The 18,920-nt window shown below is 50.8% G+C and overlaps 2 protein-coding genes across 2 annotated transcripts in view; both read right to left on the bottom strand.

Annotated features, from left to right (window-relative positions):
* Positions 1 to 612: 612 nt before the first annotated feature.
* On the bottom strand, positions 613 to 7,038 carry LOC112549537 (maestro heat-like repeat-containing protein family member 2B). Its single transcript, XM_025198632.1, is given in 9 exon segments — positions 613 to 663; positions 1,472 to 1,584; positions 2,495 to 2,641; positions 4,123 to 4,239; positions 5,290 to 5,383; positions 5,841 to 5,992; positions 6,449 to 6,488; positions 6,490 to 6,541; positions 6,941 to 7,038. Coding segments are annotated over 9 exon segments (864 nt in total).
* A 5,853-nt stretch (positions 7,039 to 12,891) lies between these two features.
* Positions 12,892 to 18,920, bottom strand: part of IFNLR1 (interferon lambda receptor 1) — a 10,258-nt gene continuing 4,229 nt past the window's right edge. The window contains exons 3-7 of the mRNA XM_006019385.3: positions 17,051 to 17,232; positions 15,998 to 16,146; positions 15,130 to 15,286; positions 14,431 to 14,552; positions 12,892 to 14,031 (exon numbers count right to left, since the gene is read on the bottom strand). Of these exons, the coding sequence (XP_006019447.1) occupies positions 13,111 to 14,031; positions 14,431 to 14,552; positions 15,130 to 15,286; positions 15,998 to 16,146; positions 17,051 to 17,232 (1,531 nt within the window). The 3' untranslated portion in view covers positions 12,892 to 13,110. The remainder of the gene's footprint in view (positions 14,032 to 14,430; positions 14,553 to 15,129; positions 15,287 to 15,997; positions 16,147 to 17,050; positions 17,233 to 18,920) is intronic.

The raw sequence follows: 18,920 nt of genomic DNA, 5'->3' as shown, positions 1-18,920 counted from the left end.
GACTTATTCTTTCTACCATGGACATGGGTAAACAGCAGCAGACAGTGGATGAACAATACGAGTCCCAGATGCCTCCCCCACGCACTCCAAAGAAAGAGATAAACCATGTGTGATGAGCAAAGGAATGGACAATGAAGGATGCCCAGTTCCCTGAGTCTCCACACCACGGCAGGCCTGTTCCCACAATCTCCTCTTCTTGACCAATGACCCACCTACTTGAGGGTCCTTCCCTCACCTGTGACCTCATGTTCCTCTCTCAGGAATAGCTGATCTCTGAAACCCTGCTCTAACACAGGCCAAGCAAGTCTCAATTTCAGAGAAGAATGAGCAGAGCAAGGAGAGAGAATGAGGAAGCCATGTCAGCACAGGGATTCCTTCCAGTTGGGGTGTTGTATGTCATTCCTTAAATGGCGACAGCTTGCTCCATAATTCATGGCCAGCATTGGCCATGATCTATCTTCATTACCCTGCCAATGCAGAGAATTGCCTAGTGGAGAGGTACAGGGGATGAAGAGACATACATTGATAATGCAAGAGCAGCAACTGGTCACCTACTTGGCTCATGCCACTGATTGAGACATCCAGATTTTCCAGGATCTCCACATAGGTGGCTCAGATGCTCTGTTCCTCCTCAGCATCCTGACTGGAATGGTTTTTGGACTTCTGCATAAGAGACAGAGAGAAAGCTCATGACTGCTAGTCAAGAGGCACTGACTGGACACTCAAGTTTCCATCTCCTTTGCTGCCTGCTTGATCGCTGCACAGTTACCACTGATTTTATGTTTTGCTCAGAGCACAACTCACTGGAGCTGAGATAAAAGAAAAACCAAGCTGGTGGGGCAGGTTCCCAGTTCAGAAACACCTCAAACACTTTGCAATGACTCGCTAGACACAAAGTGTTTCTGGGGCTTGGGAGTGGGTTATGTCTTGAAAACTGCCAAGTATTCACTTCCCTCGTCCTTCCAAGAGAACCCTTCAGATTCAGCCCAGTGGACACAAATGTGCAGGCATCACACCCCCACTCTTCTCCATCTGCTTTGGGGGCCCCGCCAGCTCAATCCTCTGAGTTCAATGTGATTCTGTCAATGGGCCAAGCCATGTCCTGGGCACCAAGACACATCCTTGGGACTCTGTTTCTACAAGAGAGCATTGCTTTTTCAAGGAAGTGTCCCTGAAAGACTGTGCAGTCAGGTTTTCACTCAGTGCCCGAAAGGACAAATCGGAGCCTCATCAGAAGATGTACATAGTCCAGGTTAGAGTCTGGTCTCACTGACACCCTGGGGAAAATCCAGAGGAGCTGCACTGACATCACAAGAGCTCCCTTAGATCTGTACCAGTGGAAATGGTCTGACCCTGGTTCTAATGACTCAGCCTGGCTGGCCTGGGGTATCCCATGCTCCTGTGCAAGCCAATGGCAGGCTTCAGCCTGCTAGGGCAGCAGCACCAAGTCTCCAGCCTCAATTTCTCTTACCAGTTGGCTGCTAGACAAGCTGGACTGCTTGAAAATATAGGCCACTAAATCCCAGGCAACGTCATCTAAGCCCTGCACATTAAGCAGTGTCCTTGGAGGATGGCCTTCTTCACCTGGAGGGGAGGAGAGGACAGACTGGAGTCAGGACTGCCCTTATGCCCAAATGGTGGAGGAGACCGGCCATGGCACAAACCCTCCCTCAAACCTTGGAAAGGATGACAGGGAGGGAGAAGGGTCCCCAGGCCTCCAATTTTATTTCTAGAGTTTATAAAGAGGCAAGAGAACAATGTGTTTTTGCTACTTAGTAGTCCCCTATTGGCATATGAGGGAAAGCAGATCCTCTCCCCACTGGCAATCTGATAACGCTTTCCTAGATCCTGACTCGCCAGCTCTGGAAGCAGAGCAGCAGACTCTGCACTGCCTTCCCTGAAGACGCTGACATGGGGAAAGGTTTTCTCTACCAGAGAACCAAGAATCTCGGGTGGGAATTTTGTGTCAGGTCCATGTGCCATCCCCAGCACAGCCACTACACACAAATCACCTCACCTCAGTACTCGGATCACCAAGAGTGCACCTCATAGCCTTGACTAGCTCACATTTTTTCTTGCTCATCTCCTGCACTGGAAGGAGAAGGAGGGCACAATATTGCTGTGTTCTGGGAGCTTACCCTCCATAGCAAGATACACTCAGATTGCAAGAGATCTGCTCGTGGCAACCTGCACAACTTCCTGTCTTTACTTTGCAACCTGGAAAAGTCTCTTGGGCCGTTACAAAGGTCTTGTTAAACATTTTGACTTCAGAGTACTGCCAGAAAAGGTGTCCGAGCGGGATTTGGCCCCAGCACTCCTGTGTCATCCAGCGGGACTGAGGGTGCTACTGGCCCTCTGTGACCGAGCAGCAGAGGACGTAGGTCTGGCTCTAGCTCTACACAGCCAGGGCTCTTGAGCACAGCTATAGCAGAACAGGTTATTATCCTGGACAGTCCTAACTGAATTCCTGAAGGGTCATTTCCCAAGCCAAGACAGCAGTCAACACGTTTGCTCTGGTCATACTTCCAGTCAGCAGCAATGATGCCACTAAAGATGGAGAGGGATGCCACATGGCTTGCCTTCTTGTCGGTCTTGAGCTGGGAGTCCACAAGGGAAATAAATTGGTCTGGGGAGAGACAGGCTGCAGGGGAGAAGAGCGCAACCTCAGTGACCTCAGCACTCCTCGTGCTCATTCCCCCTTCCAGGGCTTGGCAGAGTGCAGGGAGTTTCGAAGGAAAGCCCCGTGTCACTTGGAGTCTCCTCTCCTTACCAAGTAGGTGGAGACAGTAGAACACCTTGACCTGGTTCTCTGATCTCGGCAGCTGTGCGATATCACACACCTGTGGGAAGAAAGGCAGGGATTCTCCACAGTCCCATCTGGGTGCAGGTGAAAGTGTGGAATGGATCCTGAACTCCCACTGTCTGAGTTAAACCAGAGTCTTTTTGAGTCCCAGGTCACATCACTGCAATCACAGCAAGAGCCAAGAACTCAAAGGTCCAGGCCATAAGCAAGAGGGGATTCCGATTTCCAAGTTCCAGTAGCAGCACGGCTGCTTTTGGCTGGACTCACACCACAGGGTTGATTCTTCTGGTCCTGACTCCCTATGACAAAGGGATTTACATGGACCTCCCCAGCAGTGAGTCGGACTGAGGGGAGACAAGGAGGCCACCACCTGTTTTCTTCTTGGGCAAGCAGAGAGGTTGCCAGCAGAGTAGGGACCTGAAAATCATAGGCCACCTCCAAGATCTGGCCTAGACTCTTCAACAGAGGGTGGAAGTCAAAGGGAGGGTTAGAGAGGAGAACCATGGAGTGAGCAAGAGCAGAAAATTGGTGAGTGAGAAAAAATACCTCACTGCCTCATGCTTAGTGCTTTATTGCTTTGGTGCTGGAAGTTTCCACATCTGCAACTCTGACCACACCACACTGTGCTGTTTGGACCCCTGCCCGGTCCCCTGAATACACTCCACCTGGATTACCACTCTCTGGAGATTCATATTCCTTCCAAAGGATGCCAGGAGGAGAGTGGGTCCCACAGCCCACGGGTGTCATAGGCCCCAAAAGTGACCGCACAGAGTCAGGACCAGCCAGCATCTGCCCACACAGCCCCAGGGACACGGGACAAGGAAGCACAGAGCTGAAGTGGGATTCTCCCCTCGGGTAAACCTGTGCTGCCACGGGGGGCTGCCCAGGTGCAAACAAAGACAGAGCGCAGCCTGTCTCACCCAGGAGAGACATGCTCCACAGGCAGTGGGGTGGTAGCCATCCACTCCTATAGCCCATAGCAGGGAGCCCCAAATCTCCATGTTTTAAACTGCCGGCCCTGACTATAGTCCCTGCACTCCACAAGAGATAACCTCTGATCCTCCCTGCCCTGTGGAGCTTTGAGAGGCCAAGCCAGGAGGGAGCAGAGCAACACTCAGTTGGAAGGAGCGGTCCGGTAGTTCATTTCTTTTGTCTCCCCATATCAGACTTCCCAGAAAATGGAAGCGGCATTCCCAACAGAGCCGTGATCTACAGACCCAGCTGCTGTGAGTTTAGCCCCCAAGGGTAGGCGAAGCCAATCCATTAAGGAAAGCCCCAAGAGAGCTACGGAGTTCCTAGGGCAAGTTGTACACACACACGTGTGCCAGTACGCACACCCACGCGTACATACAAGGGCCAGTGCTGGTTTCCCAGGCGGCATCTCACCATGGTGACATGAAGATTGTCAAGCCCTCCCTCGTACTGCTGCAGGAGACGGGAGCTTATCAAAAACAGTATCGCGATGCCTCTTATGGTGGAGAGGGAGGCCCATCGCGGGTCCCAGCGCCTTGACCACAGCCTGCTGCAGCTGCAGAGAGGGAAGTCCCTCTGACAGACTTTCTGGGAGGTTGCTCTGGATCAGGAAGAGGCACAGCTTTTCTCCTTCTCAGGTCAGCAGCATCCTTGGTCCATCTCTGGACCAGCACTGTCTGCATCGTTCCCACCTATGGCAGCTGGGAGGGATCATGGGATATGGCCCTGGGGCTGGCTCATGGATCACATCTCCCCGCTCTGCTGATGTGCCCAGATTCATGTGCAGAGAGAACAAACCATCCCCCTGTGCACCAAAGGAGCTGCCCCCTATCTCAGTGCTCACTGGCACCCATTAGCGCACAAAAGTGCACATTGCCTGTGGGCAGAGCAGATTCTCAGGCACACGATATGAGGCCCTGGGATTCTCCCCTCGGGTAAACCTGTGCTGCCACGGGGGGCTGCCCAGGTGCAAACAAAGACAGAGCGCAGCCTGTCTCACCCAGGAGAGACATGCTCCACAGGCAGTGGGGTGGTAGCCATCCACTCCTATAGCCCATAGCAGGGAGCCCCAAATCTCCATGTTTTAAACTGCCGGCCCTGACTATAGTCCCTGCACTCCACAAGAGATAACCTCTGATCCTCCCTGCCCTGTGGAGCTTTGAGAGGCCAAGCCAGGAGGGAGCAGAGCAACACTCAGTTGGAAGGAGCGGTCCGGTAGTTCATTTCTTTTGTCTCCCCATATCAGACTTCCCAGAAAATGGAAGCGGCATTCCCAACAGAGCCGTGATCTACAGACCCAGCTGCTGTGAGTTTAGCCCCCAAGGGTAGGCGAAGCCAATCCATTAAGGAAAGCCCCAAGAGAGCTACGGAGTTCCTAGGGCAAGTTGTACACACACACGTGTGCCAGTACGCACACCCACGCGTACATACAAGGGCCAGTGCTGGTTTCCCAGGCGGCATCTCACCATGGTGACATGAAGATTGTCAAGCCCTCCCTCGTACTGCTGCAGGAGACGGGAGCTTATCAAAAACAGTATCGCGATGCCTCTTATGGTGGAGAGGGAGGCCCATCGCGGGTCCCAGCGCCTTGACCACAGCCTGCTGCAGCTGCAGAGAGGGAAGTCCCTCTGACAGACTTTCTGGGAGGTTGCTCTGGATCAGGAAGAGGCACAGCTTTTCTCCTTCTCAGGTCAGCAGCATCCTTGGTCCATCTCTGGACCAGCACTGTCTGCATCGTTCCCACCTATGGCAGCTGGGAGGGATCATGGGATATGGCCCTGGGGCTGGCTCATGGATCACATCTCCCCGCTCTGCTGATGTGCCCAGATTCATGTGCAGAGAGAACAAACCATCCCCCTGTGCACCAAAGGAGCTGCCCCCTATCTCAGTGCTCACTGGCACCCATTAGCGCACAAAAGTGCACATTGCCTGTGGGCAGAGCAGATTCTCAGGCACACGATATGAGGCCCTGAGACTGGGTCTTCCCTGCCAGGACTGCACAGGTAGGCAGACACAGTGACACGTGACAGCTGTGCTGCAGAGTTAGAAAGACAGCAGCCCTTGCCTCTGGGTCCTTGCTGCTCAGCCAGCTGCTGCTCATGAGGTTAAGGAAAGGGAGCACACAGAAACAGTAGTCGGCTGCCTGACAGCTGGGGAATGGGCTCTCGTCCCTGATCTGGAATTTCATATTGGCAGCCCAGGCAAAGCCTTCCACAGCTGCAGAGAGGGAGAAAAGATAAGACATTTGCACAGGAACATTGGAGCGAGGAGGGCTGCTGCAGCAGGACATGCAGGCCTGGTGGTCATGACAATGTCCCGGCAGCCCCCGCGCTGCTCAGGGCAGATGGAGAATTTGGGACAGGTGGAGCAGGCACCAGGGGCTACAACTAGGATTCAGTCTGCTCCATTTGCCCCAGAACCTCGAGGCAGCTCCAGCCTTGGTGACAGCTCCTGGGAAATACGCTGCAAGAGTCATAAAAGGCCCAATCCTGCTCGCTGCTCAGAGCCTCCAGCCAGCCCAGGGAGGGAGGGTTCTCCACTCAAGGTTGGATCAGGTGCAGGAAGCACAGTGGAGACCCTGCTTACCAGTGTGGGACACTCCAATGGGGCCCAGGCTCTGTGGTAGGCCCTGGGTGCCTGCTGGGGGCACCTGCAGGAGGGGCTGGCATTCACCTCCACACAGCGCCGGCTTCATGTAGTTGATCTCCACCAAGCCTCAGCACAAAATGCAATTTGCTGAGTGTCAGCATGAGGAAGGGCTCAGTGCTGCAGGAGGAGGATACATTGTGCAGTTAGAGACATTCCTGTCCACCTTCATCCCTCGCTCTCAGGAATGAGCTGGGTGAGCAGCATAAAGGGGCTTTGAAGATGTCAAAGAAACCCCACAGTGACCTTCCCTATGTAGGGCAATCCTCTGTCTGCTGCCATTCCCATGCCCAGATGCAGGGGAAGAGGAGGGAGTGAAGGGTCCTGTCCACCTGATCTCCACTCCTTCCTGTCCTGAAGGCCCTTCCAACTGTTACAGAAATTAGTGCTGGCACCTTAAAGCCAGGAGCCAGACTCTTCGGGCCCCAAATCCAGCTCAGTTGTGACGGCCCATTGGACAGAGTGGTATTTATCCCCTCCCTCTGCAATCCCTGATCAGAGCTCAGGAGCAAGGGAGGCACTGCTGTGCCACAGGCTGAGGCTAGGTTGCCCTGTGTAATCAAGAAGAAAATTGGAGGGAGCTCCATGATGCCCACGTGACTCTGCAGCTCATACATCACTCAATTGTAAAAGGTGCCGGCAAGTGCCACGAGGGTTTTTCCTGCAGTCAACTGCAATTCATCATTTCTTGCTAGAATAAAAAAAGAAAACTGGAGCAGATGCCCGACGCACAGTTTATACAGCAGTAGGTCAGGCTGGGGATAAAGTTGCCTCCTCTGAAAGGGAGTGAGAACGATGCACTAGCCTCAGCTTCTCCAGTGGCCCCGTGTCTGGCCATTCCCTTAAGTCCATTGCATCCTTGGGTAACCCTTGGCTCCTAGCAAACTGTCTCCCCCACCACCTACCAGCCACACACTGTAATAGCTGTTCCTGAATTCACTAAGTCCCCCTAATAATTCCTTGCATGAGTTCCCTTACTCATAAATGCCAACTGAAACACTTGGATGAACAATATTTCGGCTCTGGTTGGCTGGCCAACTGCAGAATTCACCTGGGCTGTAGGACAGCTTCAGCATGGACAGGAAACTTCTTGGACTATGCTGTCCCCAGTAAAGCACCTATGCACTCTGGTCTTTCTCAGCAGAGGAGCTGCCCCATGTTTCAGAGGAGCTGAACACTGGGCTGGATCGTGTCTGTGCAGGAGATCTGTCTTAAGCAAGGCTCCAGCCTCTAACCAGGGTCCATGCAAGAGATACACCATAGGCTCAAGCTACATTGGACCAAACAAAGTAGGCATAGACTAAGGCCTTGTGAGGAGAAACTGGGCAGAGCTCACTCAACTGGGTGTCCCTCATGTCTTCGGTGGCCACATGGATGATCCCCCTGACAAGGCTCCTATCCAGGCCCTTTGTGTCCCCCTGCAAGACTTTCTCCAGGCTGGAGTAAGTGGTTACTCTTGTCTCCTGGGAACACACACAATGGGCTTCCTTTGGGATCAGTGCCAGGTCATCCAGGACTGTGATGTTGGACGTCAGCTACCCAGGGGTTGTTCTACAGCCACTCTAAGGGGGGACTTGCTCCCTGGACAGGAACACAACCAGGGTGTCTTAGGTTTGTTCTTTCATGCAGATGTTCACAGCTGGCACTAACAAGGGAGGAGTATCAGGCACTGTGAGGGCACAATGTAACTGTGGCCTTGTGAGCTTGGAAAGCTTCAGCTGTCTGGCCCAGGAAGTGAAGTGACTTGCTGTCCCCCAGCAAGTCAGGAAAAAAACTGGGAATACAGCCAAGGGTGCTGAGTCTCTGGCTAGACGCTGGGCAACACTCGTTCCCCACCTGATTTGCTGTCATCCAAGTATGACTCCGCTGGGTTAGGGGAACCTGGTTCACAAATATTTCAACTCCTTTCTTCATTCAGTAACAGAATTAATCACACAATGGTTTTTTGTACCTTTAATAGCAGAGGAGGAATGGAAAAGGCACAGCAGATGGGCAAGGACCAGGTTTAGTTGGAAATGCTTAGAGCAGCTGCGTGATACAGAGCCACTGCCCTACCTCCTCCTGTTGGAGTCTCTCCAGCAGAAGGCTCACAGTAATGTCAGGCTCCACATCTGCCTGCCCAAACCCTGGGCCAGGATTGCCCTGAGCTTGCTCCATCAGGCATCTCCCTGCCGAGGCATCACTGGTGGAAAAACCTGCAATGGAGGAAAAGGATTCCATTGATTTCCGTGTGAGAAATCACATTGGTCTCGTTCATCACCACCCACTAGCGGCTCTCCTGGAGCCAAACTCTGTGGCCTGGCTGCAAAGGAAAGGTTTCCTAGCACAGCAACAACGGGAGAGCTCTCCAGGCCACCCTCCTGGGCTGAGGCAGCTGGTACTGCCAAAGAGGCACTTTCCTTAGTGCAACTTAGTTCTGCCAAAAAGCCCTTCTTTGTCAGCAGGATGGAGATGATGCTCTGGTGTCGGCCAGCATCAGAGGGTAAAAATCTATAATCGTCAGTCCCGTGTGCAATGGCCACAGCTGTACCAGCCAAAGGGGCGACAGTGAACCTGGTCAGGGAGAAGAAGATGTGTCTTCCCCTTTCTCCTGCTCTGTTATGCTAGAAGATTTGCTTGCAAAATAGCCCAGCCAGTTGGAAGGGGACATTACTGTGACATTTGTTTTCAGGAATATAAGGGAAAGTCATGCAGGCAATAACAATTCTTTTCTCCTTGACAATTAGTTGGAGAATTGGGATCATACACCCAAAATGATGGTTTAGGGCCAAAGTTTTTGAAAGCTAGGTTGCCTATACACATACCGGGGTGGAAAGCAGCTATTTAAATTAGAGTGGTTCCCCAAGAGTCACTCTAATTAAAACGGTTCACCGTCGCCTGTATTAAGCACCCCATATTTTAAAATGGCCATTAGAGCACTTTAACTAACGCTTATTGAATAAGCTTTAAAGCACCCCCACATCCATTTTAAAATGTGGGAGAGGGAGGCTTATTACACATGACAGTGAGTCAATGCTGGAGGGTTTTAATTAGAATGTGGAGCAGACTTGATTCATTGAGCCTGCTCCAATGTGCTCTAATTAGAACACAAACCAGCATGTCTACAGGCTGCCCTAGTGCTTCGCTTAGGTAATGTATACAGAGATACCTCGCACCACCCACCTGGCTGCAAGGGGGACAGGGTCAGAAATACTTCGGGGATGGAAGGAGCCCTTTTCCAGAACATCAAACACAGTCTCTGATGATTGGAGGCATGTCTGTTCAGTGTCCTGCCCTGGTATCAATCACCCAAGCTACAGTCCAGGCCACCACGTAACACTGGTTTGCACAACTGAAAATCTGGCTCTAGAAAAGCTGGTTTTAGCTAATCCACCTCTTCCTCGTGCTTCCGAGAATGGGTGTGGGACCCATGGAGAACACCATGGGGATCTTACCTCTGCCGAGTCGTTTCAGGTCGATGACTTCCCTTGTTCAAAGTTGGCTTAAACAAGCTTTCCTTCTCTCATGTGCTGAGCAGCTCCTGTCCGGAGCCACTCAAGCTGCCAGGTCCAGGACCCAGGAAAGAGGTGATGTAAGCACCACTGTGACAGCTACATGGCCACGTCTTACCTCATTGGTGGCTGCTGACCCATGAGCGGCTGTGTATCGTGTAAGCTTTCACTGGGCTGCATAAGGCTCCAGACATAAGTATCCCCAGAGGAGGCTAAGTTTGTTCTAATGTAGAATATTTTAGTCCCTCAGATCACCTGGGAGTTTCCCGTCTTCTCCAGGTGTGCTGTACCTTCCAGCACTGATTGAGTATTTGAATCTGCCCATGGTTGAATTTGTAAGAAATAAAAACAGATAGGAACCAGGAGAAGCTTCCTCTCACTTGCTAGTTGTTTGGCCTCCTTTGTTTTTGCATCTTGTCGTCCAAAAGGGCTTGTTGAAGCCCTCAGATGTTACAGGACTGGGTTGCAACCATCTTGTCCATCCAGCCCACCAAATGCACCCTGCCCACATGGGTCCTGGGCCTGTCTACATGGAGGCCCCACCGCCCCCTCCGTCCAGTGCCCCCAGGGGTGGTGCAAGGTGGACGGCTGCCATGAAATCTACTCGAGAAGTCGATGATTCAGGACTTTAAAACTTGGCCCAGTGGGAATCTCACACACGTCTCATGAGGTAGAAAATCTGTTTATAAAGGTGCTCTTGTTTCCCTCCCACATCACTGCCATATCCCCTAAACGTTAGTTATTTAACTCATACACAACCCCTGTCCGACTGACTACGATCGCTATTCTCAACTAGCAGATGAGGATGGAGAGGCAGAGAGAGAGTAAGTGGCGGGTCTAGAAGACATGCTGGTGCAGGGAACTGAACCGAGACCTCGAGTCCCTTTTCAGAGACCTCTGATGTGTCAAACTCTCACTGCAGAGGGTTTGCTCTCGCTTTTCCTGCGATGCCTGTAATTCATGGAGGGGGAGGGAGCTTTTACCGATGATACTAGAATGGTTGCCTGTCCTGCTAAATGAATAGGTGTGATTAAGTGCAGCGTGTGCCTGCGTACACTGGAGGACATGCAGGACAAGTAAAATACATAAGTGACTGGAGGAATTGTACAAGATTGTGGAGCTGTTATATTTTTATGTGACTGCACCATCTGGCTTAATCAGGCTCTTTGCTTCCTTCAAAACACAGTGAGAGGCTGACACCCTCTTTGCACAGGGCTACCTGCATGAGCACTTTTCTCTGAACTTAGCAACAGCAAGGTCTGTGATCTCGGGTGCGCTATGTCTCAATTCCATATCAGGGACGTTACACCAAATTTTGCCCCGCTATTAAGGCTGGCTGTGCAGCATCTTACAGGGTGCCGAGCACAAACATCAGACTTCTAAAATAGTACCTGCTAGTGGCAGGTCAGGCATACAGCACGTGCGGCAGTTCCCCCGATTATTGCATGCTTCTGGCTTGAACTTCAGAAACGGACATCACCTTTCACTCCTGCTGCAAGTGCTCAGTCCCTCTGAAAACTAGGCCATAAACTTAACTCCTTCTATAAAGAAATGGGATCTCTTCCATGTGCAGTTTCCTCTTAGCTCACGCTCTCTCCTCAGATTTAAAGAAGGAAGGAAGTCTGGTTTGGTACCTGGGGCTATGATTCCCCTCTAGAGAAACTGGATTAAGACTCTCAGTTCACTTCGCACAGACCTCTGGGGCCAGGTGTCAGTGCAACAATACTCTGGAGCGCCAATCTCATTCAGAGCCTTGTTGTTGCTGTCTCTAGTCATAAAAGACATGAGGTACAGTGATACGGGAGGATGAAAGGCTTGGCATGCAGTTAACCAGCTCCCACATCAGCTCCCATATCATCTGATCTGCCCTTTGGCTCTCCCAGCCCTCAGAAGTATTAAAGGCCTCCATTAGTACCCTGCTGTCCTTTCCTCCTTGCGAACGGGAGGTCAAAGGCAGCGCACGAGCTCCCACCAAAGGCAATACATCCTACACATGTGCTACTGGCAGTTCTCTCTTATTTAGTAGTTTCATTTGTCCGTATTTCCTTTATTGGACTAGAACAGTAACCAGTTCCTTTGACCTGGAAATATAAATAAAAGTGCAAGGTCTCACCATCAGCCACTTGGCCTGTTTCCTGTCCCCCGACCTTATGTAGTTCAGTGAAGCTTTGACTTTGCTCTGATGGATGGGCAGGCTCCAGGCCCTCCCCCCGGCATGGGAACTGCAGTCACTGACCGCAGATAGTGTCCAGGGAGGAGAGACAGGAGATGGAGTACTTAGAATATCTCAGACCAAGGCTGCAGGCTTCCCCGGGTGTGTAGAGGTGCCCTCAGTCGGGCTGGCTGGACAAATGCAAACACGCAGTTGTCTATCAATCCATGGCAGCACTGAGCTGCTCTGCTCAGCGAGACGAATTTCACCTCCAACACGTGTATTTTTATACAAACCAAAAGAAAGCAGTTTTCCCTGCCCAAGTGCAGGAGAGCTGGACCCGATGATCTTGTAAGGTCCCTTCTAGCCCCTAACATCTATGAATCTATGAAAAAATAACAAACATAAACACAACATATATTTTTGGCCTTGATTTTTCCTCTCTGTCCTGACACAGGGTGACCATGAGTTTCTCCCCATCCCATGAAAGCAAACATGGCAAAATGTCTGCAAAGGAGGCAAATTTCAACCCTTACTTTTGCCACCAAGGAGGGGGAATAACTTCACAACCCCAGGTGTGCACCTGGTGGTGGATCAGCTTGGGTCCCAAACCACATGTGACTGAAACCTGCCACGTTGCCAGCATGGGCTGGTTGTTTCAGACTTTGCTTTTTCTGATACACCAGTGTTTTTACAGAGAGATAATTAACACACAGTCCATATCTCACCATAAATACCTATGGGATGGTAAGGCACCTGCAGCGTTTGCTGCAAGGGAGACGTGTGAGATCATCACCGTGTACCTTGCCTACGTTTGAATTTGCCCTATTTGACCTGCAGTACAATCACAGTGCCTTATGGCCACAGGGTTTCTGCAGCAGGATGGTGAGTGGGTGTTAGCTACCTGCAGTGAAAGCACACCTTTTTTGCAATTGGAGCTGTAGCACCTGAGAGAACAGACATTAATAGAAGCTACCCTGTCTGGGTAGTGATGCACAAACAGGCACAGGCACAGGCACAGGCTTTCATTCCTCCCCGTGATGCCATCAGTTTCTTGACATATAATTCACCTGCTGATAGCCCTGGAATTTAAGCTTTTGGTAGTTCTTTTCCTCCACGGTCCCATGCTTTCCCCATGTCCCAGCTTCAAAAGTCTCCCTTAACATGGTGGCCGGAGGTGGCGTTCCTCCTGCTGAGTGCATGGCCAGAAAGTCTGTCTCGCTGTCACAGTCACTTGAAATGTCCTCGTCCTCTGCAAACTGTAAAGTCTGAAGGGTGACGTCCTGGGGAGGGAGCTCACTGGAGTCCTCAGAGACTCGTACTTTCAAGGAAGCTATGTGCTCAGGGAAGGGAAGCCTCTCTGGGTCAGGGTCAAAGTGGCCCCTTGCGGGGAGATGTGGGTCCTCAGAGAAAGGGTTAAAACGAAGACCCTCTGTCGGCACAGTCACCTGAAGGAAGGCCTCTTGTTGGCACCTGTCCACGTCCACATTACGCTGCTCGTATCCGTCCGTTGGACGTCTGGAGCGTCCCAAGGAGGAGCAGTCTGAAAGGGAGGTTTTCTCGCTGTCTTGGAACCCCGAGGTGTCCTCCTCAGTCTCCCTCCAGTCACGGCGAGAGAACCCACACCCTGCAAGGTTGGGCACAGACCCTCCGTCCAGCTGGGAGACTCCTGATTCAGAGCTCGACTCCAACCCTTTCTGACTCACACCGGGCGCTCGGCAGTTTGGGCCTCTCTTTGGGAACCAAGGCTTTTCAATGTAGGGTGTGAAACTGCTGTCGTCCTCCTCCTCCTCCGACAAGGAAAGGAGAGAAGCGGCTGGTGATACGTTGTTTCTGGCTGAGGGATTGTTCCTCCTCTTCTGCAACTCCAGCTTTAGTGTGGATATAAGGAGCTCCTCCACGAAGAATTCTTCCTCATTAGGCTTCTTCTCAAGAACCAATGGCAGAGGCCTCAGATAGGAAAAATCCTAGTGGAGAATGAGATTTGCAGGTTAGAAGGATGTTTTTTAGTTTGAGTGAGGTTTTTTAAAGCCAAGGCAATGCGTGTGCGACATGCCAGCATCACAGCCTTAGAGAATGACTCCGATCATGGACCTATCGGTACTGGAGCCCCAGCGGGCTACAGTGCAGTTATGCTAATTTACATATATGCAGAGTACCCAGCGCAGGGCGGCTCCTCTCTGAGCAAGGCTGCCCGCTGTTCCAGCAATGCAAATGGCAAGGAGTACGCTGGAGCATCCTATCTGACTGGCTCACCCATTCGAAGTGCCAAGCATCTTCACCTCCCTGTCCCCCTTTGCTATTAGGAAAACATGCAGGGGCTTAGCAGCAGGATTAGATCCCCATCATCCCCAATCTTTTCATACCAAAGCTTGAGGTGTCTTCACGCTTTTAGCAAGTTCTTTGCACAAACAGTTGAGGAAACCACTGGCAAGAAGGAGGAGGAACAAGGGGACAACAATGACAAGCAGGAGTTTCCAGTCCACTCCTACAAGAGAGAATGCCACAAAACAGTTTGGTCACTGTAGACAGACGTTATAAATGATAATCCTCAGCTCTTACATGGACTTTTCCTCCGGAGATCCCAGGCAATAGCAGTAACACTTCCTTCGTTTGGCAAAGGCACAGGGAGGTGAAGGGACTCATTCAAGATCACCCAGTAGACCAGTGGCAGAGCCAAGGCATCCTTACTCCTAAACCAGTACCCTGCCCAGCACTGGCCAAAAAGTGGGATCCTTCTTCAGAGGAAATTTTCATTTTTCCTGAGAACTCTGGATGCCAAAAATGTTCAGCCTCAAATCAGATTATTTTAGCTAAACTATTTCTTTCACCCTGGAGAGTTCAACTTTTTGGATGCTTATGTTTCTGATGAAAAATTCAAATGTTTCAAAGAAAGCAGATACTTTTCGGGGGGGTGGGGAGTGGTGGGGAAAGGAGGGGAACCTCTCTTTCAGAGAAAACTCAATTTTTCTGGTGAAAACCAGTTTAGATGGAAAATTTTCAAGCAGCCATAATCCCACCCAGTGGCCAACTGTGCCTCTGAAAGCCTTGCTCCCGAGCCATACCTTTGGGGTTCAACAGCACACACACTGGCCTGGAGAACTCGCTGTGTTTCAGGTCAATGACTTCGAAAGAAGTCCGAGCACTCAGGCAGTAATTGCCACTGAATGCCGTGGTGTTGATCTCCACGTTTTGCAACTTCCTCTTGCCCTTGTACTGCTTCTGCTCCAAAACAAAGAAAGGAGAGGGTTGGGAACAGCGGGGGATCCCTGCTCAGATTTGGGAGGTGTGTTAGGATATGCTGCAGTCATGCCTGAATATGGATCCTGTTTCTCAACCCGCAGCCCCCACTGAGCTCTGCGCTGCTGTGCCTATGCTGCCATCTGTGCCTAGTTTCAAGCTAGCTAAGACACCTCCAGGGGTTACTGAAGGCACTTCCGTAGGGCATGCAGGGAATGTAGAAAGAAGGTCCTGCATCACTAGGGGGTCCATATGGGACAATGTGATATTTGCCCCCCACTCCTCCCCCTCAATCAATCATAAGAGCTTCCATTAATCAAATAAACTTATTTTAGGGCAGTTTTGCTGTCTGCTAGGGCTTCCTATTTCATAGCTGGTGCCACTCCACCTCCCTGCCCCATGCCCCATTCCCCGCGCCCAGACACCTGTTTTAATTTCCACCAGCTGGCTGGGACTGGTCTCCAAAATCCAGAAATGTCCCAGCCAAACCTGGATGTATGGTCACCCTATGAATCACCCTCAGCTGGCTACTTAGTCAAGCAAGAGCAACACTAGAGGCCATTTCAGCCTTAGAGACAGGGATGAACTAAAGCCCATATCCAATCCTCCCCACCTTTGGGTCTGGTCCCAATCCCTGATGCAGCTTGGCTTAGTTCTTTCTACATCTAATGCAGCTTGGCTTAGTTTGCCAACCTTGTCATTGGATCCAGCTTCCCAGAACTCCAAGTCGTACTGCAGGGTTTGAAACTTATTCTTCAGGCAGGAGGCCAGGGGGAAAGTGGCATTGACAGTCATTAAGTTTTCCTTTACTTTCACTCCCAGGACCGGAGGAGCCAGCTCCACTGTAATTGAGAAAGCGGGTGTCAGAGCAGTGCTCGCTTGTGGACTGGAGTGCAGCTAAAAGCTGTCCTCTGAAAAAGGCCACATAGAAATCTCCCGTAGACAAGGCAGCCTCATCCTCTCGGATGGATTCTGACAGTGAGAGGTCCATGCTCTAACTACCTGATTTGGGGGCTGCAATAGCCATTACCTCATGATGAACCTGATGGGCAACTCTTGGTCCTCCACCATCCATCTGACATGTCCCAATAAGCACTCTCCTGTATCGGTGTGGTCTGAGACACATCTAGCTGTGCAGGGCCTGTGACCGTACTGTCTGTTCTCATGAGGGTCTCATGCTGAGCCCATCACTAGGGTCTCGCTGCACCTAAGAAATCCTAAAAGTATGGTCTGGACCTAACCTAGGTTCTCCCTTCAGTCCCATGAGCAGCTGGTGTTGTGCAGAGCTTCCTATCTCTCCTCTGAGCCTTCTGAGTGTCTTTTCAGGTGGCAACACAAACACCTTCCCTGCCTCACCCAGAAACACAAATATGCGTGGTCTTTGACCTGGTTTCACTTGCCCTGATCATAACAGATTAAACATGAAGTGCGTGCAGCTGTGTGTAATATCTCTGAAGTGAAATGTCTCCATCCTTTGTAAATCAGGTGTGCCCAAGAAAGAAGGTCCTAGTGAGTGGAGGAAAGGGCTCAGTGCCCAGTAAACCTGAGTTGTAGTACTGCTGCTGGCACTAACTTCCCTTCCAGCTGAACCCTGAAACCTCTCTGTGGCTTCCAGTTTCCTTATCTGTAACCTGCAAATATTAAGGCTGGAGTTGCAGAGCTGTGTGGGCAGAATGAAAGTTCACACTCTCTTAGTGCCACAGGATCAGCAAGGGGTTCAGCCAAACCGTAGAGCAACAAACGTACCATCAAAAAGATGTTCGATGTATCCTGACTCTGCCCAGGAGGACTGGCGTCCAGCCGACAGGGCTTTTACTCGGGTCCTGTATTTTGTGAATGAGTCTGACAGCACACAAGTCAGATTGCAGATGGTTTCAGAAATATTTTTGCAGTGTGCGACCTTTTTCAAGTGATTTCTGTCTCCCCAGCTGAAAGAAGAGGCAAAACCAACCCAGAGTCAAGCACATAATAAAACAGGTTTTAATATGGGGAGAGGAGGACAGAAGTAGCGCTATATGTGGCAGAGGGCTTAGAGCATAACTCTCACGTTTGTCTATCCTAAGGGATGAGGTGGGTAAAGGGATGCAGCCAGTGCACTAGTAATGATTATAAAGGTTTTAATAATAATAACAAGAAGAAGAAGAAGAAGAATATAATAATGGTATGTATCAGCATTATTATGTTTATATTAGTGTACTTAGTATTAAATATAACGTAATATGTGATTAGTATGCTGTATTGAGATATTCTATATTAATAATATATACTAATATAAACATAGTGATACTGAAAGGTATAGTTATATTAACCATTATAATTTTATATTAACACATAATTATATTAACAAATATCCCTGAGAAGGCTGGCCTAGTGGCCTTGGCTTTCCAGCCAGAAAGGAAGTGGTGAAGGCATGAACCTGGGACTCAAGCAAGCTGAGTTAACTTCCCAGTTCTGCCACAGACATCCCGAGTGGCCATGAGTACATCTCCTGGTCTCTCTGCACCCTGGCTCCTTCTGTCCTTGGACCCATACTGTTCAACATCTTCATTAATGATGTGGACACTGGAGTCAGAAGCGGACTGGCCAAGTTCGCCGATGACACCAAACTTTGGGGCAAAGCATCCACACCAGAAAACAGGCGGGTGATCCAGGCTGACCTGGACAGGCTCAGCAAGTGGGCGGACAAGAATCTGATGGTGTTCAACGCTGATAAATGCAAGGTTCTCCACCTTGGGAAGAAAAACCCGCAGCATCCTTATAGGCTCGGCAGTGCTATGTTGGCTAGCACTAAGGAAGAAAGAGACTTGGGGGTCATCATTGACCACAAGATGAACATGAGCCTGCAATGCGATGCGGCGGCTAGTAAAGCGACCAAAACGCTGGCTTGCATCCATAGATGCTTCTCAAGCAAATCCCGGGACGTCATTCTCCCCTTGTACTTGGCCTTAATGAGGCCACAGCTGGAGTACTGCGTCCAGTTTTGGGCTCCACAAGTCAAAAAAGATGTGGAGAAGCTTGAGAGAGTCCAGAGAAGAGCCACGCACATGATCAGAGGTCAGGGAAGCAGACCCTACGATGACAGGCTGAGAGCCCTGGGGCTCTTTAGCCTGGTAAAGCGCAGGCTCAGGGGTGATCTGATGGCCACCTATAAGTTTTTTCTTTACTGTCCAAGCCCCCAAGGTCTGGAACAGCCTGCCACCGGAGGTGGTTCAAGCGCCTTCATTGAACACCTTCAAGAGCAAACTGGAGGCTTATCTTGCTGGGATCCTGTGACCCCAGCTGACTTCCTGCCCTTTGGGCAGGGGGCTGGACTTGATGATCTTCCGAGGTCCCTTCCAGCCCTAATGTCTATGAAATCTATGAAATCTAAGATAAGGATAATAGCACTTCCCTGCCACCCAGAGGTGCTGGGAGCAGCAGGACATTTAAGGACGAGGAGGTGCTCAGGCCCTGTGCTGTTGAAGGTCCTATAAGTACCTGGGATAAAAGGAAAGACACCAGCCTCTTCCCTGAAGAGCTTTACAGCCCAAGGCCAAGCCTAGTGATTTTAGGTGCCTCCGTTTTTGGGGGTGTCTGACTTGATTCATCATAAGGAGCCCCGAGTTTCAGAGGGAGG

Source organism: Alligator sinensis, unplaced genomic scaffold, assembly GCF_000455745.1.
Source record: "Alligator sinensis unplaced genomic scaffold, ASM45574v1 scaffold337_1, whole genome shotgun sequence".
Taxonomy (NCBI): Eukaryota; Metazoa; Chordata; order Crocodylia; family Alligatoridae; genus Alligator; species Alligator sinensis.
The sequence above is the reverse complement of the archived record's forward strand: the minus strand, read 5'-3'. Positions and strand labels throughout refer to the sequence as shown.